This window comes from Xyrauchen texanus, chromosome 11 (genome assembly GCF_025860055.1).
Source record: "Xyrauchen texanus isolate HMW12.3.18 chromosome 11, RBS_HiC_50CHRs, whole genome shotgun sequence".
In the NCBI taxonomy this organism is placed as follows: Eukaryota; Metazoa; Chordata; class Actinopteri; order Cypriniformes; family Catostomidae; genus Xyrauchen; species Xyrauchen texanus.
In genome coordinates, this window is record NC_068286.1 from 44,638,702 (window position 1) to 44,661,882 (window position 23,181).

At 38.0% G+C, this 23,181-nt stretch overlaps 2 protein-coding genes across 4 annotated transcripts in view; one reads left to right on the forward strand and one right to left on the reverse strand.

Moving 5' to 3' along the window:
* LOC127651619 (zinc finger CCHC domain-containing protein 7-like) overlaps nt 1–14,532 on the reverse strand; it is a 73,030-nt gene extending 58,498 nt beyond the window's left edge. The window contains exons 1-2 of the mRNA XM_052137544.1: nt 14,461–14,532; nt 12,102–12,720 (exon numbers count right to left, since the gene is read on the reverse strand). Coding sequence (XP_051993504.1) covers nt 12,102–12,708 — 607 coding nt within the window. The 5' untranslated portion in view covers nt 12,709–12,720; nt 14,461–14,532. The remainder of the gene's footprint in view (nt 1–12,101; nt 12,721–14,460) is intronic.
* A 7,588-nt stretch (nt 14,533–22,120) lies between these two features.
* Nucleotides 22,121–23,181, forward strand: part of LOC127652012 (paired box protein Pax-5-like) — a 57,321-nt gene continuing 56,260 nt past the window's right edge. For all 3 annotated transcript variants that reach the window (XR_007971647.1, XM_052138074.1, XM_052138076.1), the window contains exon 1: nt 22,121–22,208. Coding sequence is in view for 2 of the 3 variants with exons in the window: in XM_052138074.1 (XP_051994034.1) it covers nt 22,163–22,208 (46 nt within the window). In the remaining variant the exon portion in view is untranslated. The remainder of the gene's footprint in view (nt 22,209–23,181) is intronic.

The following is a 23,181-nucleotide window of genomic DNA, read 5'->3' on the forward strand; positions in this document are numbered from 1 at the left end:
AACACTGAAAATGTCCAACGTGTCAAGATGCAATGTCTCATCCATGAAGTTTTATTTAGCCAAAACAAAAATGAGTGTATAGGAATCTACTTTGAATACAACTATAACAGTTTTAATCAGTTGTCTTTCTTTATTTCTTTCTATCTGCCTTGTAGCATTCTTTTGATGGGAGTAAAAGCAGTAAAAGTTGTTTTTGTGTCACAAGTTAAGTTTATTGGTTGTCACAAACAAAAAGGAAAACTGCTGTGGCACACACAGACTCACTGCCCAACACACACACACACACAACGTAAGCAGCTCTCTCAACATGCAAAAGAGACCCTAATAATAGTGAGGTGGCTTTTTCCGGAAGGTCCCTGAGGGAGTTAAGAAAGCTTTAGAGATTAGTAACAGTGAGACACAGACCACCTCACATAAAAAAAAACAAATATACACACACACACATCTTACCTCTCATTAGTAGAGAGAGACAGATAAGCACACAAGCAAATTAATTTAATGAGATAAACAAATAAGGCAATATGCCTATGAAGGCAATAGAATAAGTATGACTTTCCAGAACTTTCCAATAGTAACACAACACAGGACGTTTCAGTGACTAGGAGTATTTTCACAGCTTCTGAACTGTATAAAGAATTATTTCGGTTGGACGATTTAAACAATGTCTGAACAAGAGAAAATCAACCGTGTTGCATTTTGTATCATTTTGTAATGCATTTCCATAACAATGTTAGCACAAAGACGACCAAAGACAAAGCAATTCAATTTTACCTTTGCACTTAAATTACACATACAATATCTGATTTCATGTAAGTAACCACAATCTTTTCGGATAGCAGCAGTTATAAATGCAGTGCTATTGAGACAAGGCACTGTAAAGCTGGACAAATCAGAATAACATGTTTGCAAGCATTATAAGATTAAGTTGTTTAACAACAGTATCAGTTTTTTGTGGAAGGGTTCAGTGAGTGACCTAGAAAGCCACAAAATTTAAAACAGAGGTGAAATATTCCCCCATTCTGCATTTTACCACTCTATTGAAATTATATTAAGAATTCTGTAGTCTAATAGTCTAAAGCCCTAAAAGCTAAGCAATCATCATCCTGGCTCAATGTTAATAAATACCCCTAACCCAAACACCCCACCCAAAAAGACAGAGTGATTTAAAAGAAAGTTAGAGTTGTGCTGAACGGAAGCGGTAGAAAGGGGAGAAGAAAAAAAAAAGAATGAATCAGGTCTCAATGGGTTGCCTCTGTCCTTTGTCACTGAGGCAATAATTTGATTTGATATTAAATGACTGCTTAATTATAGTGGAATTTATTGGTAATTGCAATTGCAATTTCCCCCTCACTGAAGTTTCCCTCCAGCACCCAGACACAACTTATGAGGGCCAGAACCACAGAAAGATACAGGATCAACAAAAACACAACAAAGACAGGAGGAAACACTAAATACCCATGTGCCAGTCATTTCTAACTGTAATATACTGGCTTGGATTACAATTAAACCAACATTATGAATTAATACTATCATTTACATCTTCCTCTGAATTAATAATATCATTTAGATTCAATCCGTACAAACTATATTACTAATTTCTGTATTCTGTTCTGTACATTGTCTCCATTTAGGGTCATACAATGGTATGGACACAGTGCCAAAGCGTTTCAAAACCTGCTCGTATGCCCCAAACCTCAAGCCAATTACAAATGATCTTGGTCTCGATTCCTCTTAAGAAAAACAAAATATCTCTCTTGTCATCGCATTTAAATAATTCTGTGAAAAACAATGAATTCAGTGTCTGGAATTTACTACAGTATCTAGTGGGTGGGGGGACTTTTTCCACTACGCGTTGTCAGAAACAGCCCACACAAATATTCAATATTGCAAAACAAAAGCAAAAAAAAACCTTCGCATCAAAACAAATGAGCACCTGCAAAAACAAACACAGATGTTGGACTTGAGGTTTTCCGGGACGAGGCTGCATCTTTGTGCGGTGAAGATAATCACAGAGGAACAGATATAACAGTCCGATTTAACCCACTCATGGAGACTATTCTCATAAATATTAAAAATAATATAATAATAAATATCTTGTAATAACTTCATTAAGCCATCCTAATACCAGGACATAAATGGGACTGGTGAATAGATCAATTGACTGGGGGGAAAAAAACCAAAACCTCATTTTTAAATGTTACGTATTTTTGTAAAGGGAAAATGTATTTTACAGTATTTATAAGAAAAAGGGTGTATTGATCTAGTGTGGGAACAATTGGAGCGGACTACATTATCTATAAAGATACGAAAATTTGATTTATGCATCTAAACCTGTTCCACTAAATCCTTCAACAGATTAACTCAAGTCTCGCGGCTTGCGTGCGTACGTACGCCTTTGCCGAGTTTAAATGCGCAGACCTGCCGCTCTGCAGCAATAGCAGAAACTATGACAATGGAGCAGGGCTTGGTTCCCGGCCTTGCCTTCTCTAATCAAACCTGGTGTGTGACCATTTAGTATGAAATTGGAATGGAAGCTTGCCAGCAAACCCCTTTTCAAAAATATACCCAACACCCTATAACATGATTAAGGATACCTGCTGTCCCATGCAGAGCCCACCCAAAATGCCAGACGTCCAACCAGGAACACACACAGACTTTTCAAACAGGATTACACTGGCCACACTCGTAACGTAGTTCACCGGCCATTCGTGAAGAAAGAGCTGATGGAAATGCTCTCGCCAAGAAGCCGGATGTAAACCTGATGAAAATGTGCAATCTCTCTGAAAAGTTTGATGAGATTCTCTCGATTTAAAGCAAAAGTCCAACAAGTCGTGCTGTTACTACATTTTGGGATCAACAGAATTGCCCTAAAATTGTTGTAATAAGCCATGAAATTCAGTCAATATACAAACGAACTCAATTAAACACATTTCACAGTCAAATAAATGCATAAATAAATAAATAAATGATTATAAAAAGATTAATTTTTTACAATTATACAATTCAACTTACAATTATACTTATAAAAATCTGACAGTATAAGCCATTTTTGCAAAATGTCAAATCTTTTGACAATATTGAGAACAAATTTACTGGAAAAACATTGATCAAAAAGCTTGAGAATAATGCAAGACTTCTCCATTTATTCAAGATTACTTAATAGGTTTTTTTTATATAATTTTATATAGACACTGCAATTAAAAAGCACAATTTTTTGTATTTACAACTAGATAAAAAATAAAAAACGAATTGACTATAAAAAATTTGAAATTACATTAAAAAAATTCCCATATATTTTCCATGACCGTGGGAACCCTCAGTTTCTACATATATATATATATATATATATATATATGAATGAATAAAACCAAGCAACTATTAAATATTCATAAAATAAAGTACAACCAATGAAACTTGATCAAATAAATCTTGTAAGACTTATCTAAAAATATTTGCGGAAAAAAACATGCCTCTCGCTGTGATTTTATGGTGAATTTGTTTGTGTTTGTGTGAGGGCATGGCGTCTGTTAAAATACACCATGTGGAGAAAAGGGTGTGGTGTTTCAGCTGAAGTGGCACTGCTGTGCCCAGATAAGAGCTGATGCCTATCCCTGCCACACACACACATACCTACTGGTCCACAAACTCACATTAAGACACACACACACACACACCAACAAAACCAGTCTCACACACACAAACACACCCCAAAAACCCTCCAATCTCTCACACACATACAGACAGACACATATCACCTCACACAGCCGCCATGTCTCAAACCAGTAACTCTCTCTCACTCACACACACACACACACACTAGAATCATGCAGTAGTATGCAGTCTTCACAAATCCTGCAGATAAAACACCTTCACTCCCTAGCACTTAGCAACACAAGTTACACAACACACGCTCCCATTTCTGCGGCCGAACTTCTGGCACCTCAAGCTAGAGCTTGTGACCCATCCACAATGATGCACTTCCACATTCTGCTATTGACCGCATATTCACAACAGCCACAATCACACACACTCACACATCACAGAAGTCTCACCTCACCTTCCTGTCCAAACACAAGCACTTCAATGCTATTAAATATCAGCGCACACTCAAAAATATGGTACACAAAGCAACACACTAGAGGGGTGCTTATGAATGTTGGTTGCAAACCCAATTACTACAATCATCAAACCTTGACTTAAAGTGCATCAATACTGACTGCTAAATCCAAGTGCTCAAAATCCATGGGCTGCAACACCATTATGATCTCAGAGAACTAGAAAAACAAAAAAGAAATGATACAAATGCACAAGCGTGCAAAAAATGACCAGTTTTTCCATTCATATCACACTAATGAGGAACTATATAGTGGAATATTAGAAGGCCTTTGGCATTTCCGATATAAACAACATTTGGATGAATAGCTCTCTTGTAAGAAAAGGTTACAAAAGAAAAAGAAAAGAATATAATTAACCTTCATAGCACGATTAGAGCAAAAATGGCTTCCCTAACGTTCTGGAGAATTACAATACATTTTCATTCAAATAAACTTCAAGTGAAAACGGCCATTGAAACGAAAGGCCTAGGTCAAACAATGTAGAATATAGCAAGTGAGAGGGAAAGGTAGCCAATGTGATTGACAGCTGTCGGTTCTCTTCGTCAAGAGTCTGGGTGTGGCCTCATTAAAGCAAGGAGAGATATCGGAGAGTGAGAGAGAAGATAGAGAGAGAGAGAATACTACATCCAATAGGATACAGAGGGCGACAAGGCCACGTTCACTACTGTGAAGATGGCAGTGGCGTCAACATAGACTTATCCAGAAACAAAGCTAAAACAAAAATGGACTGCATCGAATATTCACACAAAAACAGCTACAAGCAAGCCAGAATGACATTTCTGAACCCTTGAAAGGAGAAACCAAAAGAGAGGGAGACAGATATCTAATGTCTTACCTTTACCCTGCAGTACATCAAACACACTCAAAGACACTTTTCTTTCAAACGTTCATGCATTCAGTCTAAACTAATGCCCATCTGCTGCCACTGCTATAGTCCAGCCTAATGACAAAGTTTTGTGTTCACGGGGCAAAAAAAAAAAAAAAAAGACAGGACCAAAAAAGGGGAGGGAAAAACACTGAAAAAAGGGGGAAAGGGAAATTAAAAAAAGCACAAAAGGGGAGAAGAAAAAAGAAAGTGTGACCACTGAAGAAGGCTCAACAACTCACCCCCTGTGTGTGTGTGTGTGTGTGTGTGTGTGTGTGTGTGTGTGTGTGTGTGTGTGTGTGTGTGTGTTGCCATATAGTAACAACAATAACGACTGAAGAGAATTGGATTTGAGAGTGTGTGTTGTTCAGAAGACACGCATCACACAGTTATATAGCAATTGGATTTATATGTGAACGTGACTGTGTGCTCAAACAAAATTAGTCACTGCTGTCTGAAGCTTTTTACTAGTCCATCACAAACACAATCACACTTAACACACATTCTCTGTCCTTCGTCTCTTATGGGGAGTGCATATGACAATAATGGGAGTATATATGTAGGTGACTTTCAGGCCATGTTGGATGAAACGGCATGTGTTCATTTTAACCTATGCATGAAATATTGTGTTTTGAAGCCTTTATACTCAAATTCATCCCATCTCAATTTAACACGTTCCTTGTTAAATAGAAAACTACTGTCCTATCACATACATGCCACATCCTTATTTCATGGGCTGAGCATTTTAAGCCTCAAATTCTAGAGAAGGAGTGGACAAAAATATCTATTTTTCTTTTAATGGCTGAATATTTATATATAATAATTAATGATAACAAATGAAATGGCTACAGTTGTGAATTACTGTAATTATGAGATGGCAACTCAGCGATTCTTCTTGGTGCTGTTAACGTCCTGGGACCTTGGAAAGTTATTATTTTCTATGGCAACATTCATTACACTAAAACGCTTTTGTTATTGCTAACAGCTAAATATTCCTCACTACTTTAATTCAAAGAACAAAGAAAGCACTCCATGCAACAATGGCATAATGAAATGGCATATCAAACAGAATTATGGTTGGCTACCTTTCATTGTTGAGGCAGCAGCCATATTGGTTCTTTTTTGGGTTTAAACCCTGTATGTTTTTTTTATGAATCAAGGGGGAACTACAGTTTCTGTTAATCGGCCAAGAGAACACAGTTATCAGCCAATGTGGGTATTATTAAAACAGCCAAATGTCTGCCAATAAATCAGCCTGGCCAATATTCTAAAGTGGCATATATGCCAATATAGGGCTGCACAATAATGACCATTACTTCCCTTGATATTGTAATCCTAATTAATAATTTTGGTTAACTCGATTTCCCATTAAATTGCTTATTTTGTGTGGGGCAAATGCAAGCCGTATTCTTTATGTAAGCACCAATCATGCCGAACAGTTTTCCGTAAAAAAATATAAAAGCATTAAAGTCATTATGTTTTGCTGTACCTTTACTGACAAGCTAATGTACTCAATGAACATTGAGATTGGTTACAATACTCATCCACTGGGGAAAAAAGGTAATAGAATGTAAATGTAACATTTTGATGCAACCGGAGAACCGGTATATCGAAATGGAATTCTGTAAATTGACACTTTTTTAAGATTAGTTAACTGCAGCTGCCATAACTGTAATCACTAGAGCTTAAAAGTTAATATAAACATTGTTTTAAAAGTTCAGTTGTCGCTGCACAAACTTAGAGGACAAAAATAATATATCTGAATGTCCCACATACTCAAACCCTATCGCCTGGTTCTTAACCCTCATTACCTACAATGCATCCTCACCTCTCCTCTGAACCATCCTTTTGTCCCCCTCTACCACAGTTAACCCGGCAGCAAAAAGCTCTCGCTTTGAGACTTAAAAACACACACACACACACACACACACACACAGAGAGAGAGAGGGCAACATCTCCAGCCACTTCCTCCCATCTCCCCTCCCTGTGTGACCCACATGTTTTGGAGTGCGGGGTCAAGCCCCAGAGATCAGAGACACAGAGGAGAAAGAGAGACAGAGAGTTGCTGCTTTTTCACCCCCTGTTTATCCCTCTGTACCCCTCCTCTCTTTCTCTCCCTCTCTCATCCTCCATTGAATCTCTCTCTCTGGGTAACAAAGGCAGGCCGGGGCAGGAGAAGGCCCCCTCTGCACATGAGTGTGAGAGGCATGACCGACAGAGCAGAAATACCAGCCCACAGACTCCTCCACAGCCACCATTCAAATGAGCCAGAGAGAGAGGGATGGAGGGAAAGAGAGAGGGAGAAAAGACACAATGAAATGCTCTGTATTTGAAGGGGAGAACAAGATAAAAAAAAAGAGAGAAGGAGAGAGCAGAATATGAATAAAAGGAAGAGAAAAGAGTCTACGAATGGAAATGAGGACAACGCATTCAGGGAGGATGGAGGGAAAAAGAAAGAAAAGGGGGTTTGCTGCTTTGCTGAGCTTTGCAGGTTAATCTAATGTGTAGATCTGGAGAGATTTGCAAAGTCGTTTTTATTCATCTATGATTAAAGTCTCCCTCTCCCTCACTCGCTCTCTGACAGGAGGTTTGTTATGTTTTGTTTGTTTTTTCCTCGACCTACACAGAAATATTCCCTCATTGCTCTTCCTGCATGTTCTCACACATGCAAATTAACTTGACACACCTAAAGCTGGATGCATGTGCTCACAAACACACCTGCTCTGCACACACAAACATGCACACTCGCACAGTAACTTTACAACAAATACATGTGGATGAGACATCAGATTCAGTGATTAGGATGCACATACAGCCCAGAAGGCAGAGAAATGCCGGGTGCTTTGGGGGTAAACACAAATTTGTGCTTACATTAACACACATGCTGCATCGGCCTGGAGACCACAGGTGCTTTGGCCTGAAGTCCCTCTAGACGGCCCATTCATTCACACACATACATACACACACACACACACACTCACAATAAATAACATAATATAAATGAGATTGACATAAAATAAGATCAATAAATTACACGTACTTGCTACATTAATTTAAAAATGTCTTACATTTTGGTATGACCCCTTTTTGCTTTAATGAGAACATGGCATCGAGCTGGCATGGAATCCAAAGGTTTGTGCAAAACCTGATGATCCACTTTATGCCAGCATTATTTGAGAATGTTCCAATTAAGAGCATAATGTGTGCTTCAAAGGAGAACTTTAGTACAAGTTAAGAATTTGCTTATTTGATTAATGACGTTAAAAAAAATTTTTTTTTAAAAAGAGCAGAATCTTAAAATATATTATATACGGTACAATATTCCAATTCATTTTATGTCGTAACCTGTCGTTGTTTTTTGATTTTTCAAAAGCCTAACATTTTCTGTTGATTTCAAAGTTTAAATAAGATTTTACCTTCATTTTCCAATTTTGTTAAGATAACAGAAATGGGAACTGCTCAAGGAACTCCATGTCATTCCAAACCCATATGACTTTAGTGGCACAGTGTTCAGTGACACAAAATTAGATGTTTTATTTAGAGTGTACATGCAGTTCTTTCCCATACAATCAAAGCGTATAGTAACCAGGGGCTAGCAAGCTCCAAAAAGGACAAAAGCACAAATTAAGTACCATAAAAGTAGTCCATACAACTCAGGTCCAATATCCAACAACCATCCAATAGCTTTGTGTGACGAACGGACCACGATCTAAGTTCAAATCTCAAATCACATTTGCACTTGACCACATTCAACTTGCAGTGTAATCGTAGTGACAGTGATAGAGCAACATATCGGCCAGGTCCTCGTTTCCTAAAAGCATCGTAAGCCTAAGTACTGTAGATAGTAGAAACCACTATACGATTCATCTTAGTTTTGCGGTCCATTTCCAAAAGCCATCCTAACTTAAGTAGTACTTAAAAATGCATCGCAATGGCTCAGACTTATGCAGTCCCCAGCTGGACAATCGCAAAATGACACCTAGTACAATTTAAATATCTAGCTACACTTTGTTAATATTTATAAAGTTATGCACTAATATAATGAAGTTATGAGCAGCACTACGGTCACATTGAAGCATTTCATATACAAGGACAGCGACTTACGGGAGTAGCACTTAAAGCACGTCCTCGTGTAAAGTGCACTTTTGGGAAACACACAAAATAAATAAATTGACACTTTTTCTCCCCATTTTGGAATGCCCAATTCCCAATGCGCTCCAAGTCCTCCTGGTGGTGTAGTGACTCGCCTCAATCCGGGTGGCGGAGGACGAATCTCAGTTGCTTCCGCGTCTGAGACCGTCAATCCACGCAACTTATCACGTGGCTTGTTGAGCACGTTACTGCAGAGAACTAGCGCATGTGGAGGCCCACGCTATCATCCGTGGCTTCCACGTACCCCACCGAGAGCGAGAACCACATTAGAGCGACCACAAGGAGGTTTACTCAACGTGACTTTACCCACCCTAGCAACCGGGCTAATTGGTTGCTTAGGAAGCCTGACTGGAGTCACTCAGCACACCTTGGATTCGAACTCGCGACTCCTGGTGTGGTAGTCAGCGTCTTTACTTGCTGAGCTAACCAGGCCCCACAAAAATGGACATTCTTGAAATCGCTCACCACTGATCAATCGTTATTGTGAAACGAGATCAAAGACGATTAATCAGATGATATTTGGCCATTTTGCGGCAGTGTTCTCTTGGCCGATTATCAGAAGTGTTAACTTTCCCACGTGTCAAAAATCTACCAATAGATGTCAATGGATGGTCAGCACTATGTTTTCAAGGTTTTTTTCTTTTCAAGTTTATGCAACTTTGAGTAAATATTGTATAAAACAAGTGTTTGTTTCACTTTAGAAACTTTGTGTACATCTGATATGCTGTTATTAAATTGTATTTTGTTTATCTGCATTTAAACTGTATCTGCATCAGCCATTGAAAACCCTGTATCGGTCGACCACTACATGCGAGAGCCAATGCTGTTTAACGTCATTGACATTGAACCTTGGGCAACACATTTTCACATGCCAAGTCTATATGTACAAGAACAAATGAGATTTGACGACTTCATTTCACTCTATTCTTTACACAAAGCTGGCACATAGCGCCAAAAGAATATAGTGCAAAAGAAGTATGCAGGGTTTTTCCTGCATTGGCCGCCAAAGTCAATTTTATGATATTCATGTTGCTTTGGCACTTTATGAAGACTGGTAACACGCACGTGTGTCGGGGCAATTCAACCATTTCAAATGGCTACAGCAATGACATTCTGAACAACACTGATGAGGGAATGAGAAAACACCTGCTCTTCACCATCATCAATTACATTTACTAACATTTATCATAGTAAACTTTAATAGATTTTTTCATTACATTACAACAGTGGCAGTTGCATTAAAAAAAGTTAACTTTTTAAATGTGTTTTGGCCAGTGGTTCTCAACCTTTTTTTGATGAACACCCCTTACTTTATTCCCTTTATTTTTAACAAAGACTAACTAACCACTGAGGAACCAACAATGGTAAACAAAAGGGCAAGAAGGCTACAATGTAGAATAAAAGTCTGGACCTTTATAAATTATGAAGAAAGTTGTGTAATATTGTAATATGTTTCCTGTTCTGAGATTAGGAAACAAACTGGGCTGCATTTCCCGAAAGCATCAAAAGCCTAAATAGATCGTATAAACCATTGGCACCAATGGTCTCTATGATCAACTTAAGCTTGCGATGCTTATGGAAAATGCAGCACTGGCATGGTTTGACTTCAGATATTCCTAGAATAACAATGATTCCTAAATAATTAAGAGTCTGATAAAAGAAAAAAAATATCTGTTATGGAGAAGGAAACAAACATATTTACTATAGAAGAAGTTCCTGTTCAGTAAAGTGGTTTCCTCATGAATTATTATAACTAGCCCTATAGAAATAATGTGTACTTCACCCAAAAATGAAAATTCTCTCATTATTCACTTACCCTGATGCCATCCCAGATGTATATGACTCTCTTTCTTCAGCAGAACACAAATGAAGATTTTTAGAAGAAGATCGAGCTCTGTCAGGTCCTTATAATGCAAGTAAATGGGTGCCAGCACTTTGACGGTCCAAAAGTCACATTTAGGCAGCATAAAAGTAATCCTCACGACTCCAGTCGATCAATGAATGCCTTCTAAAGCTAATCGATACGTTTGTGTAAAAAAATAAATCGATAATTAAAACCTTATTATGTTTTAAAAAGTGCTTACTGCCAGCAGTTGACGCATCACGTAGCTGTCTCGTGACGCGTGTCGGTGAGTTCACGCGAGAATTCGGAATTTATGTTTTAATTATCGACTTGTTTCTTACACAAACGTATCGATTTGCTTCAGAAGACTGGAGGCGTGTGGATTACTTTTATGCTGCCTAAATGTGACTTTTGGACCGTCAAAGTGCTGGCACCCATTTACTTGCATTATAAGGACCTGACAGAGCTTTATCTTATTCTAAAAATCTTAATTTGTGTCCAGCTGAAAAAAGACAGTCATACACATCTGGGATGGCATCAGGGTAAGTGAATAATGAGAGAATTTTCATTTTTGGGTGAGCAATCCCTTTAAGTTAGTTTTATTTCCCACAGCACCTTTAAGTACAAAAAACTGTTTCTAGATGCTCAGATGATCAAAAATAAATAATATTCATTACAAACATTAAATACAACAACATATTTTATATGATAAATATTCATTGCAATTATGTAAAAAAAAAAAAAAAAGAATCCTAATGAACATGTACATCAGCCACTACCGAAGACCATGTGACAAGAGCAGTGAAACATGGAAGAACGTCATACAGGTTTGAAATGACATGAGAGTGAGTACATGATGACAGACTTTTTAAACGGAGCTAGTCACCTGCAGACCCAAGCGGAATCACCGCACAGAGCACCTCTGAATTTCGAAGTCTGTCATTCACAAAAGTGAATCAAAATGTGTTGGAGCAAAACATTTGCAAATAAACAAAAAATGATTGAATGCACCTTTAATTCTCCCTTTTTTGGGGCTTCTTTATCACTTACATCTTGATTTTCTTGCTTGGCATATGAAGCAAATAAGGGTGAAAACCAAATTCCACACACATACACACAGTCTTACCCTGTCTCTCATGGTGATCCGGTATGGACAGGTTCAGCTGGATGCTCTGATCTCCATCCTGGTTGTCCCCGCCCAGAATCATCCAGTTCTCCAATTCATCCGAGTCTGAGTCAGAGTCCGAATCCACATCCTCCACATAAGGAGGTATGGAGTGTGAATCCGAGCTCTCGTCTGACTCAGAATCCAACACCACAACATCGTCAGAGGAACTCCTTCCAGTTCGAGCCTGTGCGGGACAGGGTGAATGGACGTCATAGGGCTGCCACTTCCTGTGTGCCAGGCTACAGTGCTTTGATGTTCGACCTTTCTTAGCACACACGCTCTCATCTTCCTCTGTGTTGTCTGAGACCGTGATAGCATCTGAGCCAGAGTCAATCACAATGACATCAGATGGCGCAGGAGAAGGAGCCAAGGAATTCTGCTGAGGTTGAGTCTGCGCTCTTGCTGACTGGACCTCTGTCAAGTCCTCATGGTTCTCGGCACTGTAATGCAGCTGTGAATAAAGCCGGAACTCCAGCTCACTGTCAGCATCGGACAAACCCGAGTCGGCCTCATCCTGGTACAGCTCATCCTCATAATCGTCCCTCTCCTGATACCCTGAGAACATCTCAAGGAGAGCCTTAAAGAGAGAGTAGCCATAAACTTCATCATGAGTCATTATTAATGCATTATAAAAACAATTTAGTGATCACACTGGCATCATACAACATAATCACCATGTAGCATGTCAATCACTGTTATCAACTGTATGCCAGTCTCTTAAAGCATCATCACCAATAAGGGAAAAAACAACATCAATTCATTCCTCATCATAGTCTATGAAAAAATACTTTCCGATATGGAAATCAAGACACAATATTGCCACAGGGACCTACAGCGTAAAACTTCTGTGGGAATTTAATTAGTTTATATTTAGAATTCATTGAGATTTTAGTATTATTGATGTTGTTTCACTGCAAAACAATAATGGTGTAAAGTCACCATTGCAGTGATTTATGTTCCATTGGTGGTCAACTTGGATCCTGTTCGATCCATGTAATTTTCCCTTGTACGTGTGAATAGCTAAAGTGCAGATTTATGTTACAGGTTACATTTGTGTATACCTAACAAAGGTTTCCTAGTTGTGTTGACATGAAATGACCATGGGTTGAATTTACTTAAAAAGCGTGATGCAAAAATGCTACGTATATATTTTAAGTAAATCCAACACATCATTTGTTTTTCAGTGTACTGTTTAGCTTAGGTTAAATTAAATTTAAAGGCCAATTTGGAATGCCCAATTCCCACTACTTAGTAGATTCTCGTGATGCGGTTAGCCACCTCAATCCGTGCATCTTATCACGTGGCTCGCTGTGCAAGACACCGTGGAGACTCACAGCATGTGGAGACTCATGCTACTCTCCACGATTCACGCACAGCTTACCACATGCCCCATTGAGAGCGAGAACAACTAATCGCGACCACGAGAAGGTTACCCCAAGTGACTTTACACTCCCAAGCAACCGGGCCAATTTGGTTGCTTAGGAGACCTGGCTGGAGTCATTCAGCACACCCTGGATTCGAACTCATGACACCAGGGGTGGTAGTCAGCATCAAGACTCGCTGAGCTACCCAGACCCCCAAGGCAGGGGTTTTAAACTTTTTGATACCCAGGAACACCAAAGAAATTATGGTCCCCTTGCAAGGGACTTGCATAATTCAAAGAATTTATAATTGGCTTCTATATTGTCGTTGTAATAAAGCTGAACAAATTATTCATATATCTGGAAACTTTTCACTTAGTTTTAGGCCAAGTTGATCTGTTTTCTACCCACGATTAGAGTAATATTATATTTATTACAACCCTAACCTCTGTGGGCAAGTTAAAGGCAACAGTGACAAAGAAAATCCACAGGGAGATACAACAACAAATAAAACGTCTTCTCTGAAAATTTCTGCAGACCCCCTAGCACTCCCTTATAGCCCTCTGATTTGAAAACCACTGGTCTATGATCAATTTAGCGGACGTTTGATAGGTTTAGTAGTTAATATATAATATCTACATGGCATATAGCCAGAGTTAATTTAGCAGAGCCGGGCCACTTCTATTAAAATGAATGTAAAAAAAATTGGAGCAGCCAACAGTCAACGGATTTAGAAAGGAAGTCCCGCCTTACAAGTAAAAGAGCCAATAACCTTTTAGATGCAGACATCGCATGTCAATCATCTCGACAACGGCCATGCGCATTAGATGTTCAAGCCGAGAAAATAGCGTTTTTTTTAGCGTAACATGAGGCAAAGAAGCACAACTTATGATTCCAGCATTGTCAGGTTTTACAGCTCATTTTAAATGTGTCCTTTGATCGTAATATTGACCAACCGTTTAGGATATTTCAATCTGTTCCCCATTCAAGTAGATAGGAGCTGCACTGGCATAACTGGAAATAGTCTCAACAGAACGTTCCAAAGATGACCTGACTTGCTTGAGAGACTTTGATAAAGCTTACGTCACGCGCGGACTTTGTTTATACTCTAGTATGTTTGACAGCAGTATAAGAGTCAAATAAAGAATCGTATCAGTTAAAATCCAATAAAACGACTGTTGAGATTATGAACATGAACAACTTTACTCATAACTTTGCACAACAACAACAAAACTGGCAGTTGGCTAGCTGGAAAGGTGTAGAATCGAAAAACTCAAGGATTCAGAATAATACACATCTGGCTGAAATCACTGAATTATTTTCCATCGAACAGTCTAGAAGCTACTAACAACCTAATTAGACCATTTATAACGGGATGAACGTGTGTTAGCCTCGGTGCTATCAAGCGCTGCTCAATCACCCACGTGTATTCATGTACGGAAGCCGGCTGAAATTGTACTACTAATACACGGACACGACAGTGTTTTTAAAATAATCGCCGGGGGTTCAAAACTCAACCACACCATAGGACACATTTTGATCCGTTTTCTAAGTGAGTGAATAATATATCTGACCTGTTTATACGTTTCAGATTTTCGAAAGGCAACACGGGAAACTCGATTCCGGGCTCCAGAGGGGGAGGGGCGGAGAAATAGGTGGCCGACTATTCTTTTTCCCTGGGAAAGATGAGCAACATTTAAAGGGATAGCACAACCAAAATTGAAAATTCTTTCATGATTTACCCTCCTGAAATCCCAGATGTGTTTGATTTTCTGTCTTCTGCAGAACACAAATGAAGATTTTTAGCTCTGTAGATCCTCATAATGCAAGAGAATGGATATCAACATTTTGAAGCTCCGATAAGCACATAAAGGCAGCATAAAAGTAATCCATAAAACTCCAGTAGTTAGAGCCATATCTTCTGGACCTATTTAATCGGTTTTGGATGAGAACAGATAAAAAAATAAGTTTTAAGTTTAATAAAATGTGTTAAAAAGCAATGCCAGGATCATGGGTTGATTCCCAGGGAACATGCAAACTGATAAAATGTATAGCCTACATGCAACGCACTGCAAATCGCTTTGGATTAAAGCAGTGGCATAGCCAATGGTGGGCCGGGGTGGGCCTGTGTCCACCCAAATTAGACCCAGGCCCACCTAGAATATTAGAGATTATTCTTTGACTTCAAATATATATTTAGAAAGTGTGAAAGAACTGTTTGAATGCGGCAGTTCTCAATCGTCAAGGAAAATTTGGTTAAACAAAACTTTTGCTGAAAACTAGGCCCATCCTTTTTTATTGAGGCCTACCAACAAGTAATTTCCTGACTATGCCCTTCGATTAAAGCCTCTGCCAAATGCATGATTGTAAACAGGGCTGTTTCTCGACATAGGCGAACTAGGCGGTCACCTAGGGCACCACTTGCTGGGGGGGCACCAAGGAGGAGGCCACCGCAACGCTGATCGCAAATCTGTGATCATTTTCAAGTACTTGCCGTATTTAGGCAAAGTTGCGATGGCTTTGGGAAACCAATGAGTTGATTCTAAGATGGATTCTTCTGCTTGTGTGAAACAAGGACATTTTAGATCATAATGAAGAACAGAGACTCATTAAAATTGTGACATTTTTTAAAAGAAACCTAGTTTGGCACCAGGGACATGATCTTTAGCGTGGGCAAATGGTTGTCTCTTCATTGGACCGTGAGTGGGGTGTCTGAATGTTCAGGGAAACTTGGGAAATATTTGGAGAATTATTCTAGGCAATGCCCAAACTCCCTAAATCCCATCCCCCACCCTTGTTTGGCACAGACTAATCTTTTATTATTATTTCTTAGCAAGCAGTGAGGCAGTTATTATATCACATTTAAGTATTGGTTTGTCCTCAAATCAAAGTCAGAAAGTCCTTTTGTTGTCATGACACATGAAAAAACATGAATGGCACACAGAGAGGAACCATGAAGCCCCCTCATGACTGTCATGTTCAATAAGACTGCCATAATTCAGCCTTTTTTAGGACATGGCGTGCTTACTCCAGGTTGTGAAATGTCGAATGGTAAATCATTTCATTTGTTCTTGGCATTTAGTTATCCAAAACATAAGCAACATATTACTGGCACTTCATATTTTGCCATTTTACTTCAGGTGTGAACTTCTTGCTATCTCTATGACTGTAATCAACATTAAATGCCAAAGAATCTTTCATCGGTTGCCTTTGGCCTCTTGTGAGGTCCACATTTACATATCTTAACAGGTAACATATCTAAATATGAATCGCATGCACACATTTGTGCTTTTCTTTCTTTCTTTCTTTCTTTCTTCTATATTTGTTAAATTCCAGCCTACCTTTATCATCTCTTGAAACCTATGGCATGAGTGACGCATGCCGACTGATGTGGGAATCATTGTGTGAATGCCATCTGATTCTGGAGACGTCTCCATGCGTGTCAGTGTCAGAAAAGGCCATCAAAGCAGTGGATTGTTTTCTTTTAAAAGGTTACATTTCCTAAATGAAGCCAAAAGCCCACCATATATACCACATTTTTGGAAAAATGTAGAAAAAGGGATTGAAGCTGGAAAACAGAATGCATGGCTGCTCTTCAGAAATTGCCACATGAGAAGTCTGATTTTGGACATATTTGTTGATCATAATTACCGTTGTTGTTTAAAAGGAAAAGGGAAGCACTTGTTCGTCGGTTAATCTGCACAAATTCAAACCAGTCGGGCGTTGAAGATGGAGTCACGAGCGAGGATGCAGGCCTCCCCATTCCAATATCTGATTCCACATGGCTGTTCTGCATGAGAAAGATTTTCATTTGGGAAATTAAGCCAAATGGCCACCTTCACCTACCCCTGCATTTATATAGCTGATGTCTCCACAGTCTGCACCTTCAGTGTGTTATTCATGTGTAACATTGACCCATACTGTGCTATGATCAATATTTGAGCATACAATTATCGTGGCATTGAAAGTTATAAGTCTATTTGGGTGTTATATACAAACATAATAGCTTTATTGCTGTACTGGACTCTAGCAGTGGAAGTGGGCTGGTCGAAGCGATTTCCTAACAGAAGCACTCTTACAGCCCAAAAGAAAATAAGGCCAAAAGAAAGTGTACCAGACACACTTATAATGGGGTAATACTAAGAAGTAATAATAAATAATACATTACATGTGAAAAAGATCCGTGCAGGGCCTTCTTACATGTTATTATGCACATTGGTGTCATTTGCCCATTGTGAAATTTCGTCTCTTTTTTGATGGTCCACTCAGAATGTCAAGGCACAGTTTGACCCCAGCATGTCACTACACATGTCACAAGATCTGGAACAAAACAGTCACAGAAGAAACCATGTCCTCTTTGTGTGGTCTGGTGTTGTGCCAAGTGTTGACAGGCCTAGACCTGGCACTGAATTTTCTGATGAGGTTTAGAGTTTCACAGTTGTTGTCACGTTAACAGTTAAAGTGTTAAATAAGATAATTCCCCATTTGATTTTTATATTTGAATTAAAAACAGATTTTTTATAATGAGGACACTGTTCCTCTTTACGATACCAGAGCACTGGATACCAGCCTTTATTAAGCATTTATTCATGTAAAATAAGCCCAGGTGGAAAATTTGGTTGCAGAGAATTGACAGAAGCTCTGTTACAGAAAAAAGAGCACAAAACAAAATCTTCATTGAAAATCGTTGCACTTTTCTTTTAGATGTTGTCATTCCACAAAATCCAGCTATTTCTGGCCCAAGTAGGCTAATTGCTAACAAAATAAAACCTCTGTAACCATAATTTCAGCCAAAATCTAACAGTTAATAGTTAACCGCTGTTATAATAAACTAACAGTTTACTCTCCTTCAAACTGCTTAAAAATCACTGTAAAAAATATCTGTAATTTTAACAGAAAAGGACTGTAAAAATGCTACAGATATAAAACGTTAATTGATTAATGAATATTAAGTGCAAAATATACAGTAACATTTTTTTAACATATTTTAAAAGACAATACAGTAGTTTTTACAATAAAATGCTGTAAAAATGACATTTTTTTTAGATGTAAAAAGTGTGATTTTCCTGTATAATTAATGGTCAAAATGTACATTGTTTAACAAGAGAGTACATTAACTGTTTACAGTAAATTATTGTTAAAATTACAGTAAAAACAATAATCAAGCTTTACCACAATTCCCTTCATGACACATTTCATTATATTTAATGGGAATAGTTATGTTTCTACTTATATTTAATATCAGTTATGTACATTGGTGTGTTGTGTTTTATATTTGATGTAGTTTAGTTCATGTTTACTGCTTTATTTAAATCTCACATGTGCTACCCTGATGGTGTTTAGTGTTTGTGTCTCTAAATGTTTATTGGTCATTGCTCCTGGTAGAGGTGGACTTTATCTGATCATGTGCTCTTCTGTAAATGTTAGGGTGTTTAACAATACCTTATAAAGCAAAAAATTATTATTTTCAGCATGCTACTTTCATGTTTGACGTTTTTGTACTGTAAATGTAACAGTTTTTTTTTTTATTATTTTATTATTTGTATTTTTTTTACCGTGCCAGCGTGGTCATGTAAATTACAACATTTTAAAACTGTAAAAAGCTCGTTCTGTAAAGTTGTTTACATTTTTACTGTAGTTTTTACATAATTATTCTGGCAACCACAGCTACCAATTTTTTATTTCTTTTTTTGGTAAAAAAAAAAATTAAAAAGATTTTTTGTTTTAAAAAACAGGATTTTTATTTTTATTTTTTTCAGTGAAGCTTTCTGATTTTTTGACACTGTTGGCTACATCTTCTTTCCACCGGTTTTATCGTTGAAATAAATAATTATAGTTGCTGTGGTATTTTTGCGGAAAACTGCACATTTTACAAAGTGAATAAATAAATATACTAATGGGACAGCCAACATACTAGGTGTTCACACTAAGTTTAAAGGAGGTTGCGTGAGTAAATACTGAAAGAAAAGAAAAGAAAAACAGACATTATTCGCTCATTAGGCAACACTTAATAACACCGTTCAGAGCAAATGGGTGGATTAAAAATAGAGGCCTCATTAATGTTGTTGATTTCCTCAATGTTTTTGTTTACTTTTTGTTTTAATTGTCCGCTTTCAGTCTCGCGTCTCGGTCTAAAGCAGCGATTATTTCCGCTTCCAGCAGGGCAACAGCCAAAATTCCCCCTAACCCAAAACTCTCTGCGCTTTAATTACTTTATTAATTAAATTAAGAAGAGAAGAAAACACCACATTTTGTATACGTGTCACGTTAAGTCTGATGTTCAGAAAAATGCAGAGAGATGTTTGCATGAAATCTCACAGAACGACCTTTATAGCACATTGTCATTTTAGTTTCTTCTGTTCAAACATTTGCGATTTTATTTATTATTTGTATTCGTTTATTTATAGCCAGAATGGGGCTATAGGCCTACTGCATTTATTGTTGCCATGTTTTCAGCATTTGTACGACTTTTATTTATTTTTTATCATATTTTAACATTGTTTAACATTCTTTTCTTTACGTGTATTTTAATGACATGGCAATGCATCAAAATGTAGTAGGCCTACATTTGGCAGAAAAATATGATAGGCTACATTTTTGTGAGGGATAGAAAGTTCTAAGGGCTCTTTTGATGGTACTCGCTAATTTAGTCTTTTTAGTCTGATGAATTTGGATATTTCATTACGTGACAATATTTATTATAATATTATAAGTAGGCTATAGGCTATGCATTATTAAGCGATAATGTAATGTTGCATAAATCTTTATAAAATATTAAAGCTAACATATGGGTTTTATTATGCTTTTCAGATCTGAGTAAAATAAGTCTCAACTGATAACGCGGTACTTTTCTCATGGACAAAAATATAAAAATAATTATTTAAAAAAATATATATATATTTTTTCTTCTGTGATTTGCCGATCAAAAAAACGTAATAAATGAAATAAAATAAAAAAGTAATAAGAATGATATGAAAACTGTATAATAATAAAGATAAAGTCGATTATCCACGAACGTGCCATGCATGAATGAAAGGGTCGGCTCTGTGGTCCCAAGTGTTAAAGGAGCTGATATGGAGGGAGAAAGGGGAAGAAAGAGGACGTTGATGTAAGTTTGTGTAAGACTAAGTTTGCCCTTTGATCTTCAAGCGGAGAGGCTTGTGTAGCGGTGGTTACATTGCCTTAGGTCACTGTGACAACAGCCACCTGCACAGTAACACTGGTGCTCACATCTCTCATCAGAGCTTCATAATAAGAACCGATCTCAAAGAGGGCAGTTTTAAATGCCGCAAATTCAATGTGGCTCATCCTCAAACGGCAGCTCCATTTATTTATTAAGCCAATTAAAATAGGCGCAAAAAATAAATAAATAAATAAATAAAAAATAATAATAATATATATATATATAGTCCTATATATTGATTAAATAGTTGACCTCTGGGTTCAACTCTAAAATCTGAAATGAGCCACAGACCACTCCATATTAAATTAATAAGGTCTAAAGCTTCATTCATTATTCTGCCTTTAGCCCTCTCTGTCAATGAGCATGGCTTTGTGAGGCGTGATTAAATGAGCTACATTTGTTGTTTTCTGAGTAGAGGTCAGAGAGAGTGTTGATCGGCGCGTCTATCGCATTGTTCAGCGCTCAATTGTCTCTGTGTCGCTCATGAACCTCTAGACCTCAAATCATCCAGCGCGTGCGTTCACGTGCATTGTTAATAAAAAAAGCACAATAATAATAATAAAAAAAAAAAAAAAAGCAAACGCATTCTGATGCATAAGTCTTGTTGAGGCCCTCTCCAACTGGAAACCTATTTTCCTACTCCCTTTTTTTTTTTTTTTTTTTTTGCAACAAATTATTGGCTGTAGGCCTAACAATTGCTTTAGAAATGTATTGAATTGTTAGGCTATGAATTAGAACAATATGTAACAATGAATGGACTACAATAGGCTATAGTCTACCATTTGGTAATTTTAATGCATATTTTAATTATAGGCCTAAAATTTGAATGAATACTGATCTGTTAAGTCTTGTTAGATGTTTATTAATGACCAAACAGCCTAAAAAAGTTATATGATAAGTTATTATAAAGTGTTACTTGCTTGTCATCGAGAGAGAGAGAGAGAGAGAGAGAGAGAGAGAGAGAGAGAGAGAGAGAGAGAGAGAGCAAAAGTTATGTTTGAAAGTTACTTGCAAATTATTAGTACACGACCACGTACACGTATTCCCACTGCCCATATCTGAAGAGGGAGAGCGGGTTGCGCACGTGTGTGTGTGTGTGTGTGTGTGTGTGTGTGAGAGAGAGAGAGAGAGAGAGAGAGAGAGAGAGAGAGAGAGAGAGAGAGAGAGAGAGAGGAAGAAAGAGGACATGCGCGCACATGGAGCGCGCTGCTCTTTCTTGACTTTGCCCCATAATCGTTTCACGCTTCCTTCAGAGTCTCTTTTCAACCTAAAACGTTTAGTCTCACTCCAGTGAACAATTGCAACGGCGCAACAGGGAGCGGGAGAGTCACATTATTTCAAACTATTCCTCAAAACCACTGTTTCAACAACATCAAAAAAAGAGTAGACAGAACAGCATCAGAGGATATTGGACAGGCGCACCAACCCCCTCCCCACCCCCACCCCCCCATACCTCTGTCCAACCTAGCCACGGCATGGACTTGGACCAAAAGGGACCATCTCTACGCATTGGACGGTCGGGTAGGGCCTTGTCTGTTTCTCTATTTCAGCAAAACTGTTGTTCCAAGTACTAATAAAACTGTCTGTCTGTTAGAAAACTAAACTAACAAATGCAATGAGTTGTTCAATTAGCTATACTTGCATTTGTAAAACTTCCATACAGAGATATTGGATAAAACTGCTTTTGAGTTTTGGGTGTTTGTCCTTGGTGCACTGACATGTCTGTTGGTGGTCCATTGTGACATTCTAAATTTAATTTGATTTAATGTATGTATTTATTTATTATTTGATAGTGCCAATTTAGAACTGCACGTTATGATGGCCCATGAAGTCTACATTTCATCCAACATGAAGCCACAGTATGATTTTGACAGCAATGTGTTATGAGCTTGAAGTGTGCTGGACTTTGGGCCTGTTACCCAAATCAAATCTGAAGGTACAATTAAATGATCAGAAACTACATTGAAAACCTCCAGATTGACCTACAAGACGTTTTAAAAGCAGAACAGAAAATGGATGAGACATAGGTTACTTTGTTGCCGAAAATTTATATCTGTGAAACAATGAGGTTCTTGAAAGATGTGCTCTTCAAAAGCTTGGAGAGCAAGTGGATAGCCAACGGAGTCTCTTTTGGAACAGACGTTTTATTAATATAATTCAGAAGCATGACTTAACTCTTTGATCCATGGATTCAATAACACTCAAAGTTAATAACACTCAAAGATTCAATAGTTAACACTCAAAGATTCAATAACGCTCAGTGTTTGTAGAAACTGCAGCTCTCCCAATGCAATAGCACGTCTAGAGTTTAATGTACAATTAGAGGGTATTTTGAGCTTGTGCATGCATGACGTGAGACAGACGTCACTGTAGGCAAAACTGACTGTTGTCATGACTCATGTGAGTATAAAACTATATAAGAAGGAGAAGTGCAGCCCCATTGTATCTCTCCATAGACATAAACAACACGTCATTTTGTGTCCTTACTCCGAAC